The sequence below is a fragment of the Carcharhinus amblyrhynchos genome, chromosome 28 (assembly GCF_965287045.1).
Source record: "Carcharhinus amblyrhynchos chromosome 28, sCarAmb.v2.hapA, whole genome shotgun sequence".
In the NCBI taxonomy this organism is placed as follows: Eukaryota; Metazoa; Chordata; class Chondrichthyes; order Carcharhiniformes; family Carcharhinidae; genus Carcharhinus; species Carcharhinus amblyrhynchos.
In genome coordinates, this window is record NC_137351.1 from 35,204,452 (window position 1) to 35,225,967 (window position 21,516).

The window sequence follows — 21,516 nt, forward strand, 5'->3', positions numbered from 1 at the left end:
AGGGGTAATAGGGCCAAAGTGGGGGCAAAATAACTGATTAACATTTGTATTTTTTTTAATAGGGATTAAATGTTGCTGAAGATCCTTCCTGGGAACATTGGATAATGTGTGTGCAATGAGTTGAGGTCACATCCCTGTGGCTGATTTCACCTGGGACGTCAGTGAAGTAACCACTGCTGAGATGTATTGGTATGTGGGACATGAGGACAACCATGAGGACAGCCTGGCACAGGAGGCAGGTAAAGTAGCAATACTTAAATATTTTAATATCTGTGTTGGTCCAAACATGGACAGTTGAGCTGAACTCCAAAGATGAGTGACTGCCCTTGACATCGAGTGTGGCATCAAGGAGGCCCTGCAAAACTGGAGCCGATGAGAATCAGGAGAAAACCCAACACTGATTGAAGTAATATCCAGCAAAAAGAAAGATAATTGTTGTGGTTGGAAACCAATCATCTCAGTTCCAGCGCATCATTGTAGGAGTTCCTCAGGGTAATACCCTAGGCCTGACCATCTTCAGCTACTTCATCAATGACCTTCCTTCCATCAAAAGGTCAGAAGTGGGATGTTTGCTGATGACGGCACAATGTTCAGCAACATTTGTCTCCTCAGGGAACAAAGCAACACCGTGGCACAGTGGTTGGCACTGCTGTCTCACAGCGCCAGGAACTCGGGTTTGATTCCTGGCTTGGGTCACTGTCTGTGTGGAGTTTGCACATTCTCCCAGTGTCTGCATGGGTTTCCTCCCACAGTCTAAGGATGTGCAGGTTAAGTGGATTGGCCACGCTAAATTGCGCCTTAGTGTCAGGGGACTAGCTCGGATAAATACATTGAGTTATGAGGATAAGGCCTGGGTGGGATTGTGGCCTATGCAGGTTTGATGGGCTGAATGGCCTCCTCCAGCACAGTAGGACTCTATTAAAGGAGTCCATGTCCAAATACAGCAAGACTTGGAAAATATCCAGGCTTGGACTGATAAATGGCATGGAATATTAGCTCCATACAAATACCAGGCACTGACCATCTCCAGCAAAGAGAATTTAACCGTGTTTTGTGACATTCAATGGTGTAACTAAATCCCCCACTGTCAACATCCTGGGAGTTACTAATGACCAGATACTGAACCGGACTAGCCACATAAATCCTGTGGCTACAAGAACAGGTCAGAGACTAGGGATTTTGTGGCGAGTAATCACCTCCTGACTCCTCAAAGCCTGCCTACCATCTACAAGGCACAAGTCAGGAGTGAGATGGAATACTCTCCACTTGCCCAGAGGAGTGCAGTTCCAACAACACTCAAGCTTGTCCATCCAGGACAAAGCAGCCCACTTGATTGGCACTCAATCCGTAGACATTCACTCCCGCCACCGCTGGTACACGAGGGCAGCAATGTGAAACATCCGTAAGATGCACCGCAGGAACTCACCAAGACTCCTTTAACTTCCAAACCTGTGACCTTTACCACCTGGGAGGAAAAGGACTGCAGTTCCCACTCACATCCAAACCCAATGGATTGCAGGCTTCAAGAAGGCAGTTCACCACAACCTTCTGGAGGGTAATGGGGGAGGGGCAATAAATACTGGCCTAGCCAGCAAAGTCCACATCCTGAAAATGAATAAGAAAAGTGCGTTAAACTTAAATAAGGGCAATTATGGGGGGATAAAAGCAGAGCTAGCCATAGTGAATTGTCACTTGAGTTAAGAGATAGGTCAGTAAAGATGCAGTGGCAGATATTTAAGGAGATATTTCAGAATATGCAGAGTAGATGCATTCCAAGGGGAAGTTCCATCATCCGTGATTAACTTGAAGGGTTAAGGATAGTATTAAACTGGAAGAAAAAGCGTCTAATAGCATAAAGATGGGCAGCAGGTCAGAAGATTGGGATGAATATAAAAAACAGCAAAGAATGACTAAAGGAGGGACAAATTAGAGTACGAGAGAAAGCTGATCAGAAACATAAAGACAGATTGTAAGAGCCTCTGTAAATATTACAAAGAAAAGATGGGCTGAAGGGCCTTTACTGCCCTTTTTGATTCTTTGACTCAATAACAAAGTGAGTTTTGGTCATATAGGAAGCAAGCCGGGGGAATTGGTAATGGAAAATAAGGAGATGGCAGGTGAATTAAACAGCATTAATCTTCACAGTGGAGGGTGTAAGTAACACATCCCTGAAACAGCTGAAAATGAGGAAATGAAATGGAGGAAGGAACTCTTGTTGGGTCTGAGAGCTGACAGATCCGGATGGACGTCACCCTAAAGCCTTAAAAGAAGGTACTAATGAGATAGCTGATGCATTGGGTTTAATTTCCCAAAACTCCCTAGATTCGGGGAAGCTTCCAGTAGACTGAAAGATAGCAAATGTAATTTCTTTATTCAAAAAGAGAGGGAGACAGAAAGCAGGAAACTCCAGGCCAGTTAGCTTAACATCCATCAGAGGGAAAATGTTAGAAGCCGTTATTAAAGATATTACAGCGGGGTGCTTAGAAATAAATCAAAGTAATCAGAGTCAATGTGGTTTTGTGAAAGGGAAATCATGTTTAACCAATTTATTTGAATTCTTTGAAGAGGTGACATATTTTGTGAATGTGGTGTACTCAGATTTCCAGAAGGCATTTGATAAACTGCCACATCAAAGGTTACTATAGAAAATAGAAACTCATGGAATAGGAAATGTTACATTGGCGTGGCTTGAAAATAGATGGTGAGAGATTGCAGAACTGTGAGATGCAGAGAGATCTGTGTGTCAGTGCATGAATCACAAAAGGTTAATATGTTGGTACAGCAAGTAATTAGAAAAGCTAAATGTAGGTGAATGGGATTGGTATAGATTGGTATCTGATGGTCAGCATTAGACATGGTGGACTGAAGGGCCTGTTTCTGTGCTGTGTGACTCTATTACTCTAATAGAATGTTATCGTTTATTACAAGGGAATTAAATTAAAAAGTAGAGAGGTTATGCTTTAGTAATTTAAGTTTTTTTATTTGTATCACAAGTAGGCTTACATTAACACTGCAGTGAAGTTAGTGTGAAAATACCCTGCTGTCTACACTCCAATGCCTGTTTGGGTACATTGAGGGAGAATTTAGCATGGCCAATGCACCTAACCATCATGTCTTTTGGACTGTGGGAGGAAACCGGAGCACTTGGAGAAAACCCACACAGACATGGAGTGAACATATAGACTCAAGACAGTGACCCCGGACTGGGAATCAAACTGGGGTCCCTGGCACTGAGGTGCTAACTACTACTGTGTCACCGTGCCACCTACAGAGTACATATGAGACCACCTCTGCAGTATTGGTCTCCTTATTTAGGAAGGAGTGTATACATGTATGGAAGCAGTTCAAATTAAAATGACTAGAATGGACAAATTGTTTTATGAGGAAAAGTTGGACAGGGAGAGCCTCACTGCTGGGTGAGCTGGGGTAGGACTGACAGTGCTGTACTGTCAGAGGTGCATGGTCTGCCTTCTCATGGTTTAGATGATAAAAATGCAGGGCAGTGACGTGTTGTAATCAGAGGTTGTGTGGATAAGAGGAGCAATGCTGACATTGCTGTTCCCTCGTCTCCGATTTCCTGTTTATTCGGTAAGTTTTGGAGGTTGACTATAAGAGACTGGGGATTGTCCAGCTGTGCTCTGTCTGTGCCTCCTGCTGATCCAGGTCTGTAGAAACACTATATTAATGGCAGAAACTAACCTGGAGTTTATATAACTGAGGGATTTCCAACTCAGAGAAGTAATTATCAAACTGCCCAGTGTGGCAATTGAAGAGAAATTCTGCAAAGGGAACTGTCTGCTTTTAATTTAATCTTTGAAATCAGGTCCACATGCAGGATCCTTATGTTACAGAAGGAGGGGCTTAACTTAAACAGTCCTTGATTTGTCATTTCACAATCCATCCGTAAACATGATTTTTGATTTCCCCCTTTGTAAATGGTGGCATCTTTTCCCCAACCCTTCGGTTTGGAGTGTTCCGATCCTCTTCCAATAACCCCACAGCAAACTCAAGTTAACATAAAATAAGGGGGTTGCTTTGTTACGCACACACAGTGTGGGAAAGGGGATTTGTGTTGTCTGCCCTGTTTTGCACTTGTACAATAAACAGGGGAAGGAAAAGGGGTACAGAGCAAAGACCACAATATAAACCAAAGTGATGGTTTTACCAGAGTCCAGAATCCAAAGTCCCGTGGTGAGTTCCTACAGAGGGCAGCAGACGGACTGTATCAGTGTGATCAGTATTCCCTGGAATGTGGGGAAGAATTAGTCTTGTAGGCACCAAGACAGGAGTTTTGAAGTTCAGTAGTTCAGTGTTGATGAGGGTCAGGCCTTTTATCTGGACATGGTCTCTTTCTGCTGTTCCCTATTAGGTGTAAAATGGTAATCTTCTGGAGATCAAGTCCACATGGCAATATTACATGTTCCAGCAGCTTGGATGGAGGTCATGTGACATATCTCCCACTGCCTCCCCTGTTAGACAAAGGATGTATTTTGTCAGGACTGGAATCTTGAGTTATTAGAGGAGCCAGGGTCCCTTTTGTCCTTTGTAGACTGTTGGTACAGTGGTTATCACTGCTGCCTCAAAGCACCAGGAATCCAGGTTCGATTCCCGCCTCAGGTCACTGTCTGTGTGGAAGTTTGCACATTCTCCCCATGTCTGCGTGGGTTTTCTCCGGGTGCTCCAGTTTCCTCCCACAGACCAAAGATGTGCAGGTTGTTCTTAGTGTCCGGAGATGTGTAGGGTAGGTAGATTAACCATTGTAAATGTGTGGGGTTAGAGGGATGGGGTGATGGGGAGGGCTTGGCTGGGATGCTTTTTCAGAGAGTCAGTGCAGACTTGATGGGCTGAACAGCTTCTTCCTGTACTGTAGGGATTCTATGGAAATGTAATGTGGTTTTGTGTGGTTCTAGGAAGGGATATTAGTGTAATTTTAGAGATAACATGTCTCTAATGTTTTCCTGAAGGTAGATATTCCTCTAATGAATGAGGGCGAGGCAGGGTAAAGCTTTGTCTACTAAAAATACAATATAATTTCACAGATAGCCAGGTTGATGTAGATGGTTATTGTTGTCTTGTCTCCTGCTTTGGGTCACTCATTGAAGCATCTTTATGAATGATGCTGCTTGTATGTGGTAATTAAAATTGGATTAGGTAGGATGGGGTAATCAGTTGCATTCATTCCATTCATTCCATTTTTTTACTTCATGGGATGTGGGCATCTCTGGATGGGTCAGCATTTATTACCTATCCTTAATTGCTCTTGAACTGGTGGCTTATTAGGGTTATTCCAGAGATACATTAAGAATCAACCACATTGCTGTGGCTCTGGAGTCACATGAAGGCCAGACCAGGCAAGGATGGCAGATTTCCTTCCCTAAGGGACATTAGTGTACCAGGTGGGTTTTTCCGACAATTCACAATTGTTTCATGGTCATCAGTAGACTTTTAATTCTAGATTTTATTTGAATCAAATGTCACCATTTTTCAATGGTAAGATTCGAGCCCTGGATCCTCAGAACGTTATCCCTTGTCTTTGGTTTACTAATCCAGTGCGAATACCACAATGCCATCTCCTCCAACTATTAATAAATCAAGATAGTTGTCCATGGAAGGCCGAGTTAAAGAGGGATAGATATGGGACTTTGAGGGTAGGGGGGAGAAGAGAGACCATTCTGAGGCTAGCTTGGGGTTTTGGAAGTGGAGACCGTTTTGTGTTTTTATGGAATCTCCTCCCTTTGAACAACAGACAGGTTGATTGACCAATGATTTACTGTTGCTGTTCCCTGTATTTCCTCGAATGTTAGCTATTTAGGATAATAAGTAAAATCAAACAAGACCTAAAACAATTAGTTATGAAACTTTAAGACCGTAACAGTTCCACACATTTTACAGATACATCCAGACACTAAATTTAACAGCACAACTCAATGCTCGGAATGGCTGATTCAGATGTTTCGAGTTCCCCAACATCCTTCTGCTCTTTGGTCTATGATTGGACCAGGCTTTCTGCTGGCCTGACTTTCTCTCACACTAAAATGGCTGCTCCTAATCTCTCTCTCTCTGGCAGTCCATCAAAGTGAGGAGGAATTTCACCACACAGTACATCTCATGGCAAGAAGCTGTACAAGGATTATTTTAACATTAGCTATTGTGCTGCAGCTGCCATGTGGCTCTGGGTGACCGGGAGATTTGTTCTTACCGTTTAGCCATTGGAAGGATTTACAGGTTGATCTTCAAGTTGTTTGGCTCTGTTACAAACACACCTTCCATGGCCATTGACTCTTGGGGTGGGACGCGAACCCAGAGCTTCTGGCACAGATGCAGGGACACTACTCACTGCTCCTCCTACTTTTTTATTCTTAATACAATTCTTGTCCAAAAAAAACAGGTTTTCCATTCTTTCTCTCCCATGATTTGCACTCAGTGCTTCCCAGTTTCCCACGGTCTCGAGGCTTCCTCATCTGAAACTTTGCAAACTATTTACTGGACAGGTTCCGATTTCTGTCAGAATTCCCAGCATGCCTTAGTCCTTCATTCACCCAGGGTTCCGGTCAGTTTCCTCGGTTGGGACTTTCCCATTCCAAGGTGGATGGGAATGGAAAATTTGGAGAGCCAGCCAGCCAAAAATGCATTGACGCGCGGCAGCATCGGAAAATCCCTGCAGAGGGCAGTGCTGGAAATTCCCAGCCCAAAAAAACTGGCATTGAAAATTCCAAAGTTCCCGCAGCTGTGAAATTTCCTGGCTCCAGGTCCCATTGAAGTTTGGTTTGTTTGACTGGATCTGATCTTGTTCTGTGAGATTCTGCATCAGTGGCATCACTATTTGAGATGTTGCCAGGTTCCATGCACCTATTGCTAAGGAAACAATAACAGATTATCAGAGTGTTTCAGCAGAAATGATTAGGTAATGGAAAGTGTTATTTTTGTTAGTTAAGCTGGTGGAAGATAAGGTGGCAGCACCTGATGGGTTATGTCCAAAGATTCTGTGGGAAGTGGCTGAAGAGATATGGGCACCACCAGGGTCACATGGCTCCTGACCTCATTCCAATCTTGGTCCAATCATAGACCAAAGAGCTGAATTCCAGAGACAAGGTGAGAGAGTGACTGCCTTTTGACATCAACACAGTAAGGAGTCTGAGAACACCAGGTTTAAGTCCAACCGATTTATTTGATAGTAAACTCACAAGCTTTCGGGTTAGCCCCTTTGTCAGTGAATGGAGAGTTCTGGCCTCAGACAGAGCGTATAAAGCACAGACAGTTTACAGGTTAATGATTAGAATGCGAATCTTTACACCTAACCTGCTGTTCAAGTCTTAAAGTGGCTGACAATGTGTGTGGAAGGAGCACTGATCACAGGTTAAAGAGATGTGTATTGTCTCCAGACAGTACAGTGAGTGAGGTTTTGCAAACCCAGGCAAATCACGGGGGTTACAGATAGTGCAACTTGAACCCAAGATCCCTGTTGAGACCGTCCTCACGTGTGCAGAACTTGGCTATCAGTCTCTGCTCAGCGACTCTAGATACTGATAGCCAAGTTCCACACACATGAGGACGGTCTCAACAGGGATCTTGGGTTCAAGTTGCACTATCTGTAACCCCCGTGACTTGCCTGGGTTTGCAAAACCTCACTCACTGTGCTGTCTGGAGACAATACACATCTCTTTAACCTGTGATCAGTGCTCCTTCCACACACATTGTCGGCCACTTTAAGACTTGAACTTGAGGTTAGGTGTAAAGATTCGCATTCTAATCAGTAGTCTCTAAACTGTCTGTGCTTTATACGCTCTGTCTGAGGCCAGAACTCTCCATTCACCTGACGAAGAGGAGAACCTCGAAAGCTTGTGAGTTTACTATCAAATAAATCGGTTGGACTGAAACCTGGTGTTGTCAGACTTTTTACTGTGTTTACCCCAGTCCAACGCCGGCATCTCCACATTTTGACATCAAGGCAGCATTTGACCAGGAGTCAGTGGGAATCGGGGTGGGGGGCAACCCTCTGCTGGTTGGAGTCATACCTGGCACAAAGGAGGATGGTCATCTCAACTCCAGGACAACACTACAGGGGTTGCTCAGGGTAGCGTCCTAGGCCCAACCATCTTCAGCTGCTTCATCAATAGATGAATCATCAATCTTCTATCATTAGAATTGGGGATGTTCACTGATTTATTCTACAGTGTTCAGCATTGTAGAATAATCAGTGAATAAAAGAATGACTAGGGTAAGATTAGGGCCAGTCAAGGACTGTAGTGGGAAGTTGTATGTGGAGTCCGAAGAGATAGGAGAGGCACTGAATGAATGTTTTTTGTCGGTATTCATACAGGAAAAAGACAATGTTGTTGAGGAGAATACTGAGATACAGGCTATTAGACTAGACGGGATTGAGGTTCATAAGGAGGAGGTGTTAGCAATTCTGGAAAGTGTGAAAATAGATAAGTCCCCTGGGCCGGATGGGATTTACCCTCGGATTCTCTGGGAGGCTTGGGAGGAGCTTGCAGAGCCTTTGGCTTTGATCTTTATGTCGTCATTGGCTTCAGGTATAGTGCCAGAAGACTGGAGGATAGCAAATGTTGTCCCCTTGCTCAAGCAGGGGAGTAGAGACCATCCTGGGAATTATAGACCAGTGAGCCTTACTTCTGTTGTGGGCAAAGTTTTGGAAAAGATTAAAAGAGATAGGATTTATAATCATCTAGAAAGGAATAATTTGATTAGGGATAGTCAGCACTGTTTAGTGAAGGGTAGGTCATGCCTCTCAAACCTGATCAAGTTTTTTGAGAAGGTGACCAAAGAGATGGATGAGGGTAAAGCAGTTGATGTGGTGTATATGGATTTCAGTAAAGCGTTTAATAAGGTTCCCCAATTTTCTACTGCAGAAAATATAGAGGCGTGGGATTGAGGGTGATTTAGCAGTTTGGATCAGGCATTGGCTAGCTGATAGAAGACAGAGGGTGGTGGTTGATGGGAAATGTTCATCCTGGAGTGCAGTTACTAGTGGTGTACCTCAAGGATCTGTTTTGGGGTCGCTGCTGTTGTCATTTTTATAAATGTCCTGGATGAGGGTGTAGAAGGATGGATTAGTAAATTTGCTGACGACACCAAAGTCAGAGGAGTTGTAGACAGTGAGGATGGATGTTACAGTTTGCAGAGGGACATAGATAAGCTGCAGAGCTGGGCCGAGAGGTGGCAGATGGAGTTTAATACAGAAAAGTGATGAAAAGTGATTCACTTTAGAAGGAGTAAGAGGATTACAGAGTACTGGGCTAATGGTAAGTTACTTGGTAGTGTGGATGAGCAGAGAGATCTTGGTGTCCATGTGCATAGATCCCTGAAAGTTGGCACCCAGATTTATAGGGTTGTTAAAAAGGCATACGGTGAGTTAGCTTTTATTGATAGAGGGATTGAATTTTGGAGCCACGAGATCATGAACTGTATAAAACTGTGGTGGGGCTGCACTTGGAGTATTGCGTACAGTTCTGGTCGCTGCATTATAGGAAGGATGTGGAAGCATTGGAAAGGGTGCAGAGGAGGTTTACCAGATGTTGCCTGGTATGGTGGGAAGGTCTTTTGAGGAAAGGCTGAGGGACTTGAAGCTGTTTTCGTTAGAGAGAAGAAGGTTAAGAGGTGACCTAATTGAGGCATACAAGATGATCAGAGGGTTAGATAGGATGGACAGTGAGACCCTTTTTCCTTGGATGGTGATGGCTAACACGAGGGGACACAGCTTTAAATTGAAGGGTGATAAATATAGGATGGATGTCAGAGGTAGGTTCTTTACTCAGTAGTAAGGGCGTGGAATGCCCTGCCTGCAGCAGTTGTGGACTCGCCAACTTTAAGGGCGTTCAAATGGTCATTGGATAGGCATATGGATGATATTGGAATAGTGTAGGTTAGATGGGCTTTAGATTGGTTTCACAAGTTGGCGCAACATTGAGGGCTGAAGGGCCTGTATTGAGCTGTAATGTTCTATGTTCGTTCATGACTCCTCAGATACTGAAACAGGCCCTGTCCGACTGCCTGGACAGCAGTCTGCCTTAGGCTGGTAAGTGACATTTGCACCACAGAAAAAAAACATCATCATGGATCATTTCAAAGCACTCTCTAGCCAATTAGGAACTTTTGAAGTGTTGTCACTCTAGTAATTCACAGAATCCCAACAGTGCAGGAGACCATTCCACCCCTTGAGTCTGCACAGACACTCAAAAATAGCTTTCTGCCTAGGCCCACTCCCCTGCCCTATCCCCTTAACTGTGAACATTATTGATGGTCAATCCACCTAACCGCCACATCTTTGGACTGTAGGAGGAAACCAGAATGCCTGGAGGAAACCCACGCAGACACAGGGAGAACTTGCAAATTCCACACAGAAAGTGACCCAAGGCTAGAATTGAACCCGGGTCCATGACACTGTGAGGCAGCAGTACCACCCTTTGTTCAATGCTGCTGAATTCTTGAGTGTTGCAATTGACCACAAGCTTAACTGGACCAGTCGTATCAATATTGTGGGTCTAAGGACAGATCAGACACTGGGACATCTGCAATTATTAACCCAGCGCCTGTGTTTGATGTACAAGTGCTAGCAGCTATAAGTCAAGAGTGTGGTGGAATACTTTCTGCTTGTCTGCCTGGGTACTGTTCTAGCAACATTCAAGAAGGCCAAAATGATGCAGGACAAAGCAAACTGTTTGATTGGCAATCCCCCCACCACTGATACACAGTGGCAGTATGCTGTACTGGATATAAAATGCCCAGGCTCCTTTGACAGCATCTTCCAAACCCGCAGCCTCTATCACCAAGATGGACAAGAGCAGCAGGTGGGAACACTGCCATCTGCAAGTCCCTCTCCAAGTCAATACCATCCTGTCTTGGATCTACGCTGTCACTTGTTCAAAATAGGAAAATCCCTCCTTCTCAGTTCTGTTGGTGTAAGTTTACTGAAATGGATGGCAGCAGTTCAAGGAGAAAGCTCACCACCACCTTCCTAAAGACAATTAAGGCTGGGCAATAAATGCTGAGCTTGTCAATATGTCCACGTCCATGAAAACTAGAAATAAGTGAAGGCCGTGAAACGATATTTTGGGGAGTATTGAATGTGCGTTTGCACAAGGACTGAACACTTGTTAGCGTAATACCTATTCTTGGTAAACAGACTCAGCTTCGTTTAACATCTATGGCGGGAGAAATTTTTAAATCGTTAGTTGAAGACAAGATTAAATTACCTCATGAAGATAAAATAATTAGAAGTAATTGACTCAGGTCCCAAAAAAGGAGCTTGTGCTTGATGAGTCTGAGAGTTCTCTGGCAGATTTTGGAAATGCTATGGATGCTGTGTACGTGGACTCTTGAAAAATCTTTGACAAGGTGATAGGTTATGATATGAAGGGGCGAGTGGGAATCAGATTAAATGGAATGAGAGTAGGAGTTAAGTATGGATTTTTATCGTTGTTGGAAGTAGGTGGTGGTGTGCCATTGAGTTGAATCTGACACCACTTCAGTTCACTGATAGTTATTGATTTGGGATGGGAGGGTATGGCACACGACCGGAGTTGGATATAGATTGGAGCAAGTAGAGGTGGCAAGTTCCTTTCTACCAGTTGTGTTTTTCTGACAAGTGGCAGCTTTTGCTGTTAATTTTGTAGATTGTTCATTCATTTGATGTTACCTTCTTCCTTGAAGGTAGAGGCTCCTGGATCTCCACCTCTGTCTGTTCATTCTGTCCTTGTACATTCCACACAGACCAGCTGCTTCCAGTCCAGTATTCCACATTCATTTCCCTCTCATTCCCCTCCTACGTTTTCTGTCAATTATCTCCTGCATAACTGGATAATCTGTGAACTAACACCATAAAAACCACATCTAGTGATACACAGATAACGTTACACTGATTGCAGAGTCAGGAGAGGCACGGCAGAAAACTGTAAATAAAGTAAGAGCAAAGAGTGAGGAATGTGGATTAAGAATGGATTGAAGAAAAACTTGCTCCAATGATATAACTGAAATATTCTCTCTGTGGTGTTATGTACTCATTTCCTCTTCAGGTATTAGTTTTCCTATCTGTGTAAGAAATGTGGAACATCCTCCTAAATGCCACATCTCAGATGCTGATCTTAGACTTTTTATCCATGTCTCTGAGGCAAAGATGTAGAAATGTGACACCTCAGCATTGCTTTCCTAAGATTCAGCTTCAGTCTCTTTAACGTTAACATATCCTTCATTCTGCCAAAGCTGGTCCTATCTGTCTCGATTATCTCAATGACGTTTCCCAGGGTCTGCCCAGGGGGATGTGATTGTTTTCCCTTGTTCCAGGATTGCCCTTTTACTTCAGTATTCACTTCGAGAGTTTCTTCTCTGCTTCTGCCTCTGCATTGTATTTCTTTTCTTCAATCCATTCTTCATCCACATTCCTCACTCTTTGCTCTTACTTTATTTACAGTTTTCTGCTGTGCCTCTCCTGACTCTGCAATCAGTGTAATGTTATCTGCATATCACTAGATGTGGTTTTTATGGTGTTAGTTCACAGATTACCCAGTTAACTCAATGCCACAACCTTGAAATATCTGAGAAAGGTTTTTCGGGTGAGAACAGTTCCTATAATAAACCGAGTATGGAATCCACAAATTTCCATGGAATTCCAACATAGGAAAATGCTCAATCAGTCTGTATTGGTAAAAGCTGATTACCACAGATACTGGAATCTGAAACAAGGACAGAAAATGCTGAAAAATCTCAGCAGGTCTGACAGCATCTGTGGAAAGAGAATAGAGCCAACATTTGGAATCAGAGTGACTTTTTGTCAGAGTCGATATTGGTGTTTAATATTGACAGGAACAGCTCTCCAATCCCATGTTCCCGCTCTCTTCTCCCTTCCCTATTATCATGGATTAGAATTCTCCGATCTCACCCACAGCTAGGATTATCTGCTGCTGTGAATGGAGATTTGACTGAGCACTAAATTCTCCATCCTGAGTGGTGGTAGTACTAGGATGAGACCAGAGAATTCCAGCCATGGTGTCCGTTTCAGTGACTTTTTAAAAAATTGTTTTTTCTGGTCTCATCCATTTATTTTATCTGTGTTCCGTCGTTGTCTCCCTTGACCACAGGAAGCAATCTGTTCCTATTCTGTTCCTCTCTGGTTCCGAACAATTGTATTAAATCATCCTATAACTCATTTCCGATGAAAATAACCCTAGATTTCTGAGTCTTTCTCCATATTTGTATTTCCTGATTAGCATCCAAGTGAATTTAACTCTAATATTGCCTCAATATCCTTCATCCAGAGGATAATTTTCATCTGTCTACTGCTCCCTTCGCATTCTAAACAAGACCGACCCATACCGTAAAGTTCTCCAGCCCTCTGTCTGCCTGGATTATTCAGTAGGACTTGAATCTTACAGGCTGTGAGAACCAAATCAGGTGGGAGAATTGGTTTCGATCTTACGTTTGAAAGTAAAGAAAGACTTGCATTTATATAGCATCAGGATGTCTGAAAGCACTTTACAGCCAAAGATGTACTTCTGAAGAGTAGTTATTGTTGTAATGCAGGAAGGACAGCTGCTAACTTGTACCCAGCAAACTCAAATAAGCAGCACTGTGATAAGAAGCAGTCACTCCCTTTTAGTGATGATGTTTCACAGATAGATATTTGGTGTCCTTCCCAGTTTTAGAAGTCTTGGTTATTGCAGAAGAAGCACTCTGCCATTCACTGGTATTGGACACAGCATCAATGCAGCTGTTTCACTCGAGCTCTTGGCAAAAGCAACTTGTCTCCTCTACCTAGTCTGTACTTTAACTCCAGTTCCACATTGCATCATTGACTCTTAATACTCTGACATTCCCTAGCAAAACACCAAGTTCTGAGGGACAAATTGTTTTGTTGAACTTCATTGCAAAAGGACTTGTCTGCAGGAGTGACAGCGTCTTACTGCAGCCCTTAGTACGGAGCCTTAGTGAGAGCACACCTGGAATATTGTGTCCAGTTTTGGTCTCCTTGTCTAAGAAAGGAGAGGATGTAGCAAAGGTTCACCAGATTGATTCCTGGGATGGCAGGGTACTTGTACGAGAGATTGGGTTGATTGGGCCTGTATTCATTGCAGTTGAAGAGAATGAGAAGGGATCTTATTGAAATGTATAAAATTCAGTCAGGATTGGACAGACTAGATGCAGGATGCTGGGTGGGGGTCTGGTACAAGGGGTCACAGTCTCAGGGTGCAGTGTACCTTCAGGACTGAAATGAGGAGAACTTTTTTCACTCAGAGAGTACTGAACCTGTGGAATTCTTTAACTCAGAAGGGTATGGAGACCAAAGCACTGAATGTATTTAAAAAGGAAATAGATAGATTTCTAAAATCTAAAGGTGTTAAGTGGAATAGGGTGAGTGCGGGAGTATTGCATTGAGTTAGAGGGACAGCTCGATGGGCTGAATGTTAAGCTGTCTTTGTTTCTGTGTTTCCAAGTGAAACGCTCAAAAACAGAGCCGTGTGAGAAATGTTCTCATGATCACAAAGACGGCAGCAGTTCAAGTAAAGCACCCAGTATTGACTCCAGGAAGCCTAAAGGGGAGCCTGCCTCTGTCTTCATTAACGGGACAAAGTAGAAAGGGACAAGAGCTTCAGGTTTTTAGGTGTCCAAATCAGCAACCTGTCCTGGTGCCACCCCACCCCCCAAGCTAACACTATAGTTAAGAAAGCTCGCCAACACCTCTACTTTCTTAGAAGACTAAGGAAATTTGGCGTGTCAGCTTCCACTCCCACCAATGTACCATAGAAAGCATTCTTCCTGTTGTACGACAGCTTGGTATGGACTCCTGCTCTGCCCAACACCACAAGAAACTACAAAAGATTGTGAATGTAGCCCAATCCATCTCACAAATCAGTTTCCCATCTATTGACTCTGTCCACACTTCCCCCTGCCTCAGCAAAGCAGCCAGCATAATTAAGGACCCCCACACACACCGGACATTCTTTTACCACCTTCCATCAGGAAAAAGATACAAAAATCTGAGGTCACATACCAACGGACTCAAAAACAGCTTCTTCCCTGCTGCCATCCAACTTTTGAACGGACCTACCTTGCATTGAGTTGATCTTTCTCTACACCCTAGCAATGACTGTAACACTACATTCTGAACTCTCTTGTTTATTCTCCCCTCAATCTGGTTTCCAATGTGGGTGCCATAAGCATAGACATGGGTCGAGGGTGGAAGAGGAAAAGCACATTGTTAAAATGGCGGCGCGGGCTCATTGGGCCGAAGGGCCTCTTTCCCGTGCTGTGTTCTTTGTCTCCTTCTCTATGAATGGAATGCTTTATCTGCACAGCACGCTAGAACCAATACTTTTCACTGTATGTTAATGCATGTGACAGTAAATCAAATTAAATCAAAAACCCTCAGACCAATTAAGAATGGACAATAAATGTTGACTTTGCCGCTGTCTCAGAAGGAGGAGGAAATCCTGCCGCTGTTCTGTGCTTCAGTAATCAGATCCTCCCCCTGGACACTGCCCTGTCTGCTGTGTTAGCCTCCTTCTCTCTAAGGGGAGCTTCACTTAGCCCAGTGTGAGCCCCAGCACTATACGGTGTACCTGAGTGTGTGTTCAAGCTTGAACATGGCAAACTGTCCCTCAGGCAGTTGGAGTGGGAGCTTACGCAATACAAACCTCAAACATCCACATTACAGTCAGCAGAATCTCACATTACACTCTGCAGCTTAATTGAAATATTCCTTCCAAAACATCACGGCTCAGCTAACACAATCCTGTAGAACCAGATGTTGTAAATTAAAAAGAAGGACTATAGAGACCATTCAGCCCAACGTACCAGTACTAGCTCTTTGAAAGAGCTATCCATGCATTCCCAATCTCCTCTTGCCCCACAGCCCTTCAAAAGTATTGATCCAATTCCCTTAGAAAGGTAAGATTTTATCTGTATCTATCATGCTGTCAGCTGGCACCATCCAGCCCATAACTACTTGTGAAAGTTTCACTTCAGCTCCCCCTCTGATATTTTGGCAATTACTTTAAGTCTCTGATTCCTGGTTGCTAACCCTCCTGCAGTTTCTCCTTATTTATTCCTTTCATTATCCCAATTCTTGCTCAAGCATCAAACTCTCATTTTTCTGTGCCAGTTACGTCAGTCAGGCATGGAGCAAAGTGAAACATTCCCAAACACACACACAACAAAGAAAATTACAACACAGGAACAGGCCCTTCGGCCCTCCAAGCCTGCACTGACTATGCTGCCCGACTGAACTAAAACCCCCGACCCTTCCAGGGACCAAATCCCTCTATTCCCATCCTGTTCATGTATTTGTCAAGACGCCCCTTAGAAGTCACTAACGTATCCGCTTCCACTACCTTCCCTGGCAACAAGTTCTGGGCACACACACACCACCCCCCCCCCCCCCCCCCCCCCCCCCCAACCTGTCTATTCTGTCCATGCCTCTCATAATCTTATATACTTCTATCAGGTCTCCCCTCAACTTCCATCATTCCAGTGAGAACAAACTAAGTTTCTCCAACCTCTCTTCAAAGCTAATGCCCTCCATACCAGGCAACATGCTGGTAAATCTTTTCTGTACCCTCTCCAAAGCCTCCACATCCTTCTGGTAGTGTGGCGACCAGAATTGAACGCTATATTCCAAGTGCAGCCTGACTAAGTTTCTATAAAGCTGCAAGATGATTTGCCAATTTTTAAACTCAACGCCTCGGCCGATGAAGGCAAGCATGCCGTATGCCTTCTTGACTACCTTCTCCACCTGCATTGCCACTTTCAGTGACCTGTGTACCTGTACACCCAGATCCCTTTGCCTATCAATACTCTTAAGGGTTCTGCCATTTACTGTATATTTCCTATCTGTATTAGACCTTCCAAAATCCATTACCTCACATTTGTCCGGATTAAACTCCATCTGCCATCTCTCCACCCAAGTCTCCAACTGATCTACATCCTGCTGTATCCTCTGATGGTCCTCATCGCTATCCACAAATCCACCAACCTTTGTGTCGTCCACAAACTTACTAATCAAATCAGTTACATTTTCCTCCAAATCATTTATATATATTTACAAACAGCAAAGGTCCCAGCACTGATCCCTGAGGAACACCACTTGTCACAGCCCTCCATTCAGAAACACACCCTTCCACTGCTATCCTGTGTCTTCTTTGACCGAGCCAGTTTTGTAAAAAACCTTGCCAGCTCACCTCTGATCCCAATCGACTTCACCTTCTGCACCAGTCTGCAATGAGGGACCTTGTCAAAAGCCTTACTGAAGTCCATGTAAACAACATCCACTGCCCTACCCTCATCAATCATCTTTGTCACTTCCTCAAAAAACTCGATCAAGTTCGTGAGACACGACCTCCCCTTCACAAAATCATGTTGCCTCTCACTAATACATCAACTTATTTCCAAGTGGGAATAAACCCTTTCTCGAAGAATCCTCTCCAATAATTTCCCTACCACTGATGTAAGGCTCATCGGCCTGTAATTACCTGGATTATTCTTGCTACCCTTCTTAAACAAATGAACAACATTGGCTATTCTCTAATCCTCTGGGCCTCCCCTGTAAGAAGTCTCACAACACCAGGTTAACGTAGAACATAGAACATTACAGCGCAGTACAGGCCCTTCGGCCCTCGATGTTGCGCCGACCAGTGGAACCAATCTAATGACCCTCTAACCTAAACTATTCCAATGTAATCCATATGTCTATCCAATGACCATTTGAATGCCCTTAAAGTTGGCAAGTCCACAACTGCTGCAGGCAGGGCATTCCACACCCTTACTACCCTCTGAGTAAAGGACCTACCTCTGACATCTGTCCTTCATTTATCACCCCTCAATTTAAAGCTACGTCCCCTCGTGTTAGCCATCACCATCTGAGGAAAAAGGCTTTCACTGTCCACCCTATCTAACCCTCTGATCATCTTGTATGCCTCAATTAAGTCACCTCTTAACCTTCTTCTCTCTAACGAAAACAACCTCAAGTCCCTCAGACCTTCCCACCATACCAGGCAACATCCTGGTAAACCTCCTCTGCATGCTTTTCAATGCTTCCACATCTTTCTTATAATGCAGCGACCAGAACTGTACGCAATACTCCAAGTGCGGCCGCACCAGAGTTTTGTACAGTTGCAACATGACCTCATGGTTCCAAAACTCAATCCCTCTACTGATAAAAGCTAACACACCGTATGCCTTCTTAACAATCTTTATCAACCTGGGTGCCAACTTTCAGGGATCTATGCACACGGACACCGAGATCTCTCTGCTCATCGACACTACCAAGAGTCTTTCCATTAGCCCAATACTCTGTAATCCTGTTACTCCTTCCAAGGTGAATCACCTCACACTTTTCCACATTAAACTCCATCTGCCACCTCTCAGCCCAGCTCTGCAGCTTATCTATGTCCCTCTGCAAACTGTAACATCCATCCTCACTGTCTACAACTCCTCCAACTTTAGTGTCATCAGCAAATTTACTAATCCATCCTTCTACACCCTCATCTAGGTCATTTGTAAAAATGACAAACAGCAGTGGCCCCAAAACAGATCCTTGAGGTACACCACTTGTAACTGAACTCCAGGTTGAACATTTCCCATCAACCACCACCCTCTGTCTTCTATCTGCTAGCCAATTCCTGATCCAAACTGCTAAATCACCCTCAATCCCATGCATCTGTATTTTCTGCAATAGCCTACCATGGGGAACCTTATCAAACGCTTTACAGAACTCTCCATTCGCCTGACGAAGGGGCAAACCCCGAAAGCTGTGGGTTTACTATCAAATAAACTGGTTGGACTTTAACCTGGTGTTGTGAGACTTCTTACTGTGTTTACCCCAGTCTAATGTCAGCATCTCCACATCATGACCTCCCCTGTAGCCAGTGAAGATACAAAGATTTCTCTCAAGGCCCCAACAATTTCCTCTCTTGCCTCTCTCATGGGGTATGGGGTATATCCCATCAGGCCCTGGAGATTTGACTACCTTAATGTTTCTCAAGAACCCCAATACCACCTCCTTTTTGATCACAACATGACTCAAATTATCTACACACCCTTTCCCAGAATCATCATCCCCCAAGTTCTTCTCTTTGGTGAATATGACGCAAAGTATTCATTTAGTATCTCGCCCATTTCCTCTGGCTCCACGCATAGATTCTCTTCATTGTCCTTGAGTGGACCAACCCTCTCCGTGGTTACCCTCTTGCTGTTTACATATATATAAAAAGCCTTAATCCTGCTGGCCAATGCTTTTTCATGGCCCCTTTTAGCCCTTACTCCTTGCTTAAGTTTCTTTCTACTTTCCTTGTATTCCACACTTGCTTCGTATCTTCCCAGCCTCCTAGCTTTGACAAGTGCTTCCTTTTTCTCTTTGACTAGGCTCACAATATTTCTCATTATCCACAGTTCCCAAAACCTGCCATACTTATCCTTCATCCTTACAGGAATGTGCCGGTCCTGAATCCCTATCAACTTACACTTGAAAGCCTCCCGTATGCCAGATGTTGATTTGCTCGCAAACATCTGCCACCAATCTACGTTCCTCAGCTCCTACCTAATATTATTGTAATTCGCCTTCCCCCAATTTAGCACCTTCACTTGAGAACTACACTTATTTTTATCCATCAGTACCTTAAAGCTTACTGAATTGTGGTCACTGTTCCCGAACTGCTCCCCTACTGAAACATCGACCACCCGGCCAGGTTCATTCCCCAATACCAGGTCCAGTACGGTCCCTTCCCTAGTTGGACTGTCTACATACTGTTTCAAGAATCCCTCCTGGATGCTGCTTACAAACTCTGCCCCATCCACGCCCCTAGCACTAAGTGAGGCCCAGCCAATATCGGGGAAGTTAAAATCTGCCACCACAACAACCCTATTACTTATACACCGTTTCAAAATCTGCCTATATATCTGTTCCTCTATCTCCTGCTGGCAGTTGGGTGGCCGATAGTAAACCCCCAACATTGTGACTACACCTTTCCTATTCCTGAGCTCTACTCAGATTGCCTCACTGTATGAACCATCCGAGGTGTCCTCCTGGAGTACAGCTGTGATATTCTCTTTAACCAGTCGTGCAACTCCCCCACCCCTTTTTCATCCCCCCTCTATCCCTGCCTGGAACATCTGTATCCTGGAATGTTAAGCTGCCAATCCTGTCCTTCCCTTGACCAAGTCTCTAACAGCAACAGCATCATAGTTCCCAGTACTAATCCAAGCTCTAAGTTCATCGGTCTTACCTGTTACACTTCTCGGATTGAAACAAATGCACTTCAGTCCACCAGACCCTCTCTGATTAGCAACCCCACCCTGCCTGCTGTTTCTCTGAGTCTGACTGCCCCTACTCTCTGGTTCCCCTTCAGTTAATTCACCTTTGCTTTGGTTCCCTCCCCCGCTCCCCCCAGACTAGTTTAAATCCTCCTGTAACACTAGCAAATCTCCCAGCCAGAATATTTATGCCCTTCCAGTTTGGATGCAACCCATCCTCCTTATACAGGTCCCACCTGCCCCGGAAGAGAACTCAATGGTCCAGATATCTGAAACCCTCCCTCCTACACCAGCTGTTTAGCCACGTGTTGAGCTGCACTATCTTCCTATTCCCAGCCTCATTGGCACGTGGCACAGGGAGTGATCCTGAGATTACAATCCTAGAGGTCCTGCTTTTTAACTTTCTGTCTAACTCCCTAAACTGCTGATGCAGCACCTCGTCACTCTTCCTGTCAATGTCATTAGTACCAATATGTACCGCAACCTCTTGCTGTTCACCCTCTCCCTTCACAATGCTTTCTGTCCGCTCAGAGACATCTTGGACCCTGGCACCAGGGAGGCAAAATATCATCCTGAAGACTCTTTTACATCCACAGAAATCCCTATCTGCTCCTCTAATTATAGAGTCCCCTATAACTATTGCTCTCGTCCCCTTTGTCCCTCCCTGCTTAACAACAGAGCCAGCCATGGTACCACTACTTACGTTGCTGCTGCTGGTATCCCCGATAGCCCATCTCCCCCCAACAGTATCCAAAATGATAGACGTGTTAAAGAGAGGGGGATGGCCACTGGGGATTCCTGCACTGACTGCCTGCCCCTTCTGGCGATCGCCCATCCATCTGCTTGCACCTTGGGTGTGACCATGTCTCTAAAGCTCCTATCTATGACACTTTCCGCCACCTTCACGCTCCTAAGTGCATCCAACTGCTCCTCCAACCTATCCATGCGGTCTGTAAGGAGCTGCAATTGGACACACTTCCTGCAGACACTGGAAGTGTCACGGATCTCCCACATCTCACACGTGCAACATTTACCCCCACTGACCGACATTTCAAGCACCAATTAATTTATTTGAGAAAACTTATAAAACTCTTACCTTTACTTTTACCTTCTCACTGTGGCTTTTTGTTTAGTTAGAGAAGGGAGGGAGGGTAACCTTAATGTAGTGTTTCGACCTTCCGCTTCCCACTTCTTGGTAAATGTTGCGGGTCTGACTTCTCCCGGAATGCACCAGGATGTTAGTGGGTAAGGTGGGTG

At 44.4% G+C, this 21,516-nt stretch overlaps 1 protein-coding gene across 2 annotated transcripts in view; it reads left to right on the forward strand.

Annotated features, from left to right (window-relative positions):
• The window catches only part of lrrk1 (leucine-rich repeat kinase 1), a 155,498-nt gene that overhangs the window by 13,237 nt on the left and 120,745 nt on the right, over nt 1–21,516 (forward strand). For both annotated transcript variants that reach the window (XM_080214094.1, XM_080214095.1), the window contains one exon: nt 63–239. In XM_080214094.1, coding sequence (XP_080070220.1) covers nt 182–239 — 58 coding nt within the window. In that variant the 5' untranslated portion in view covers nt 63–181. The remainder of the gene's footprint in view (nt 1–62; nt 240–21,516) is intronic.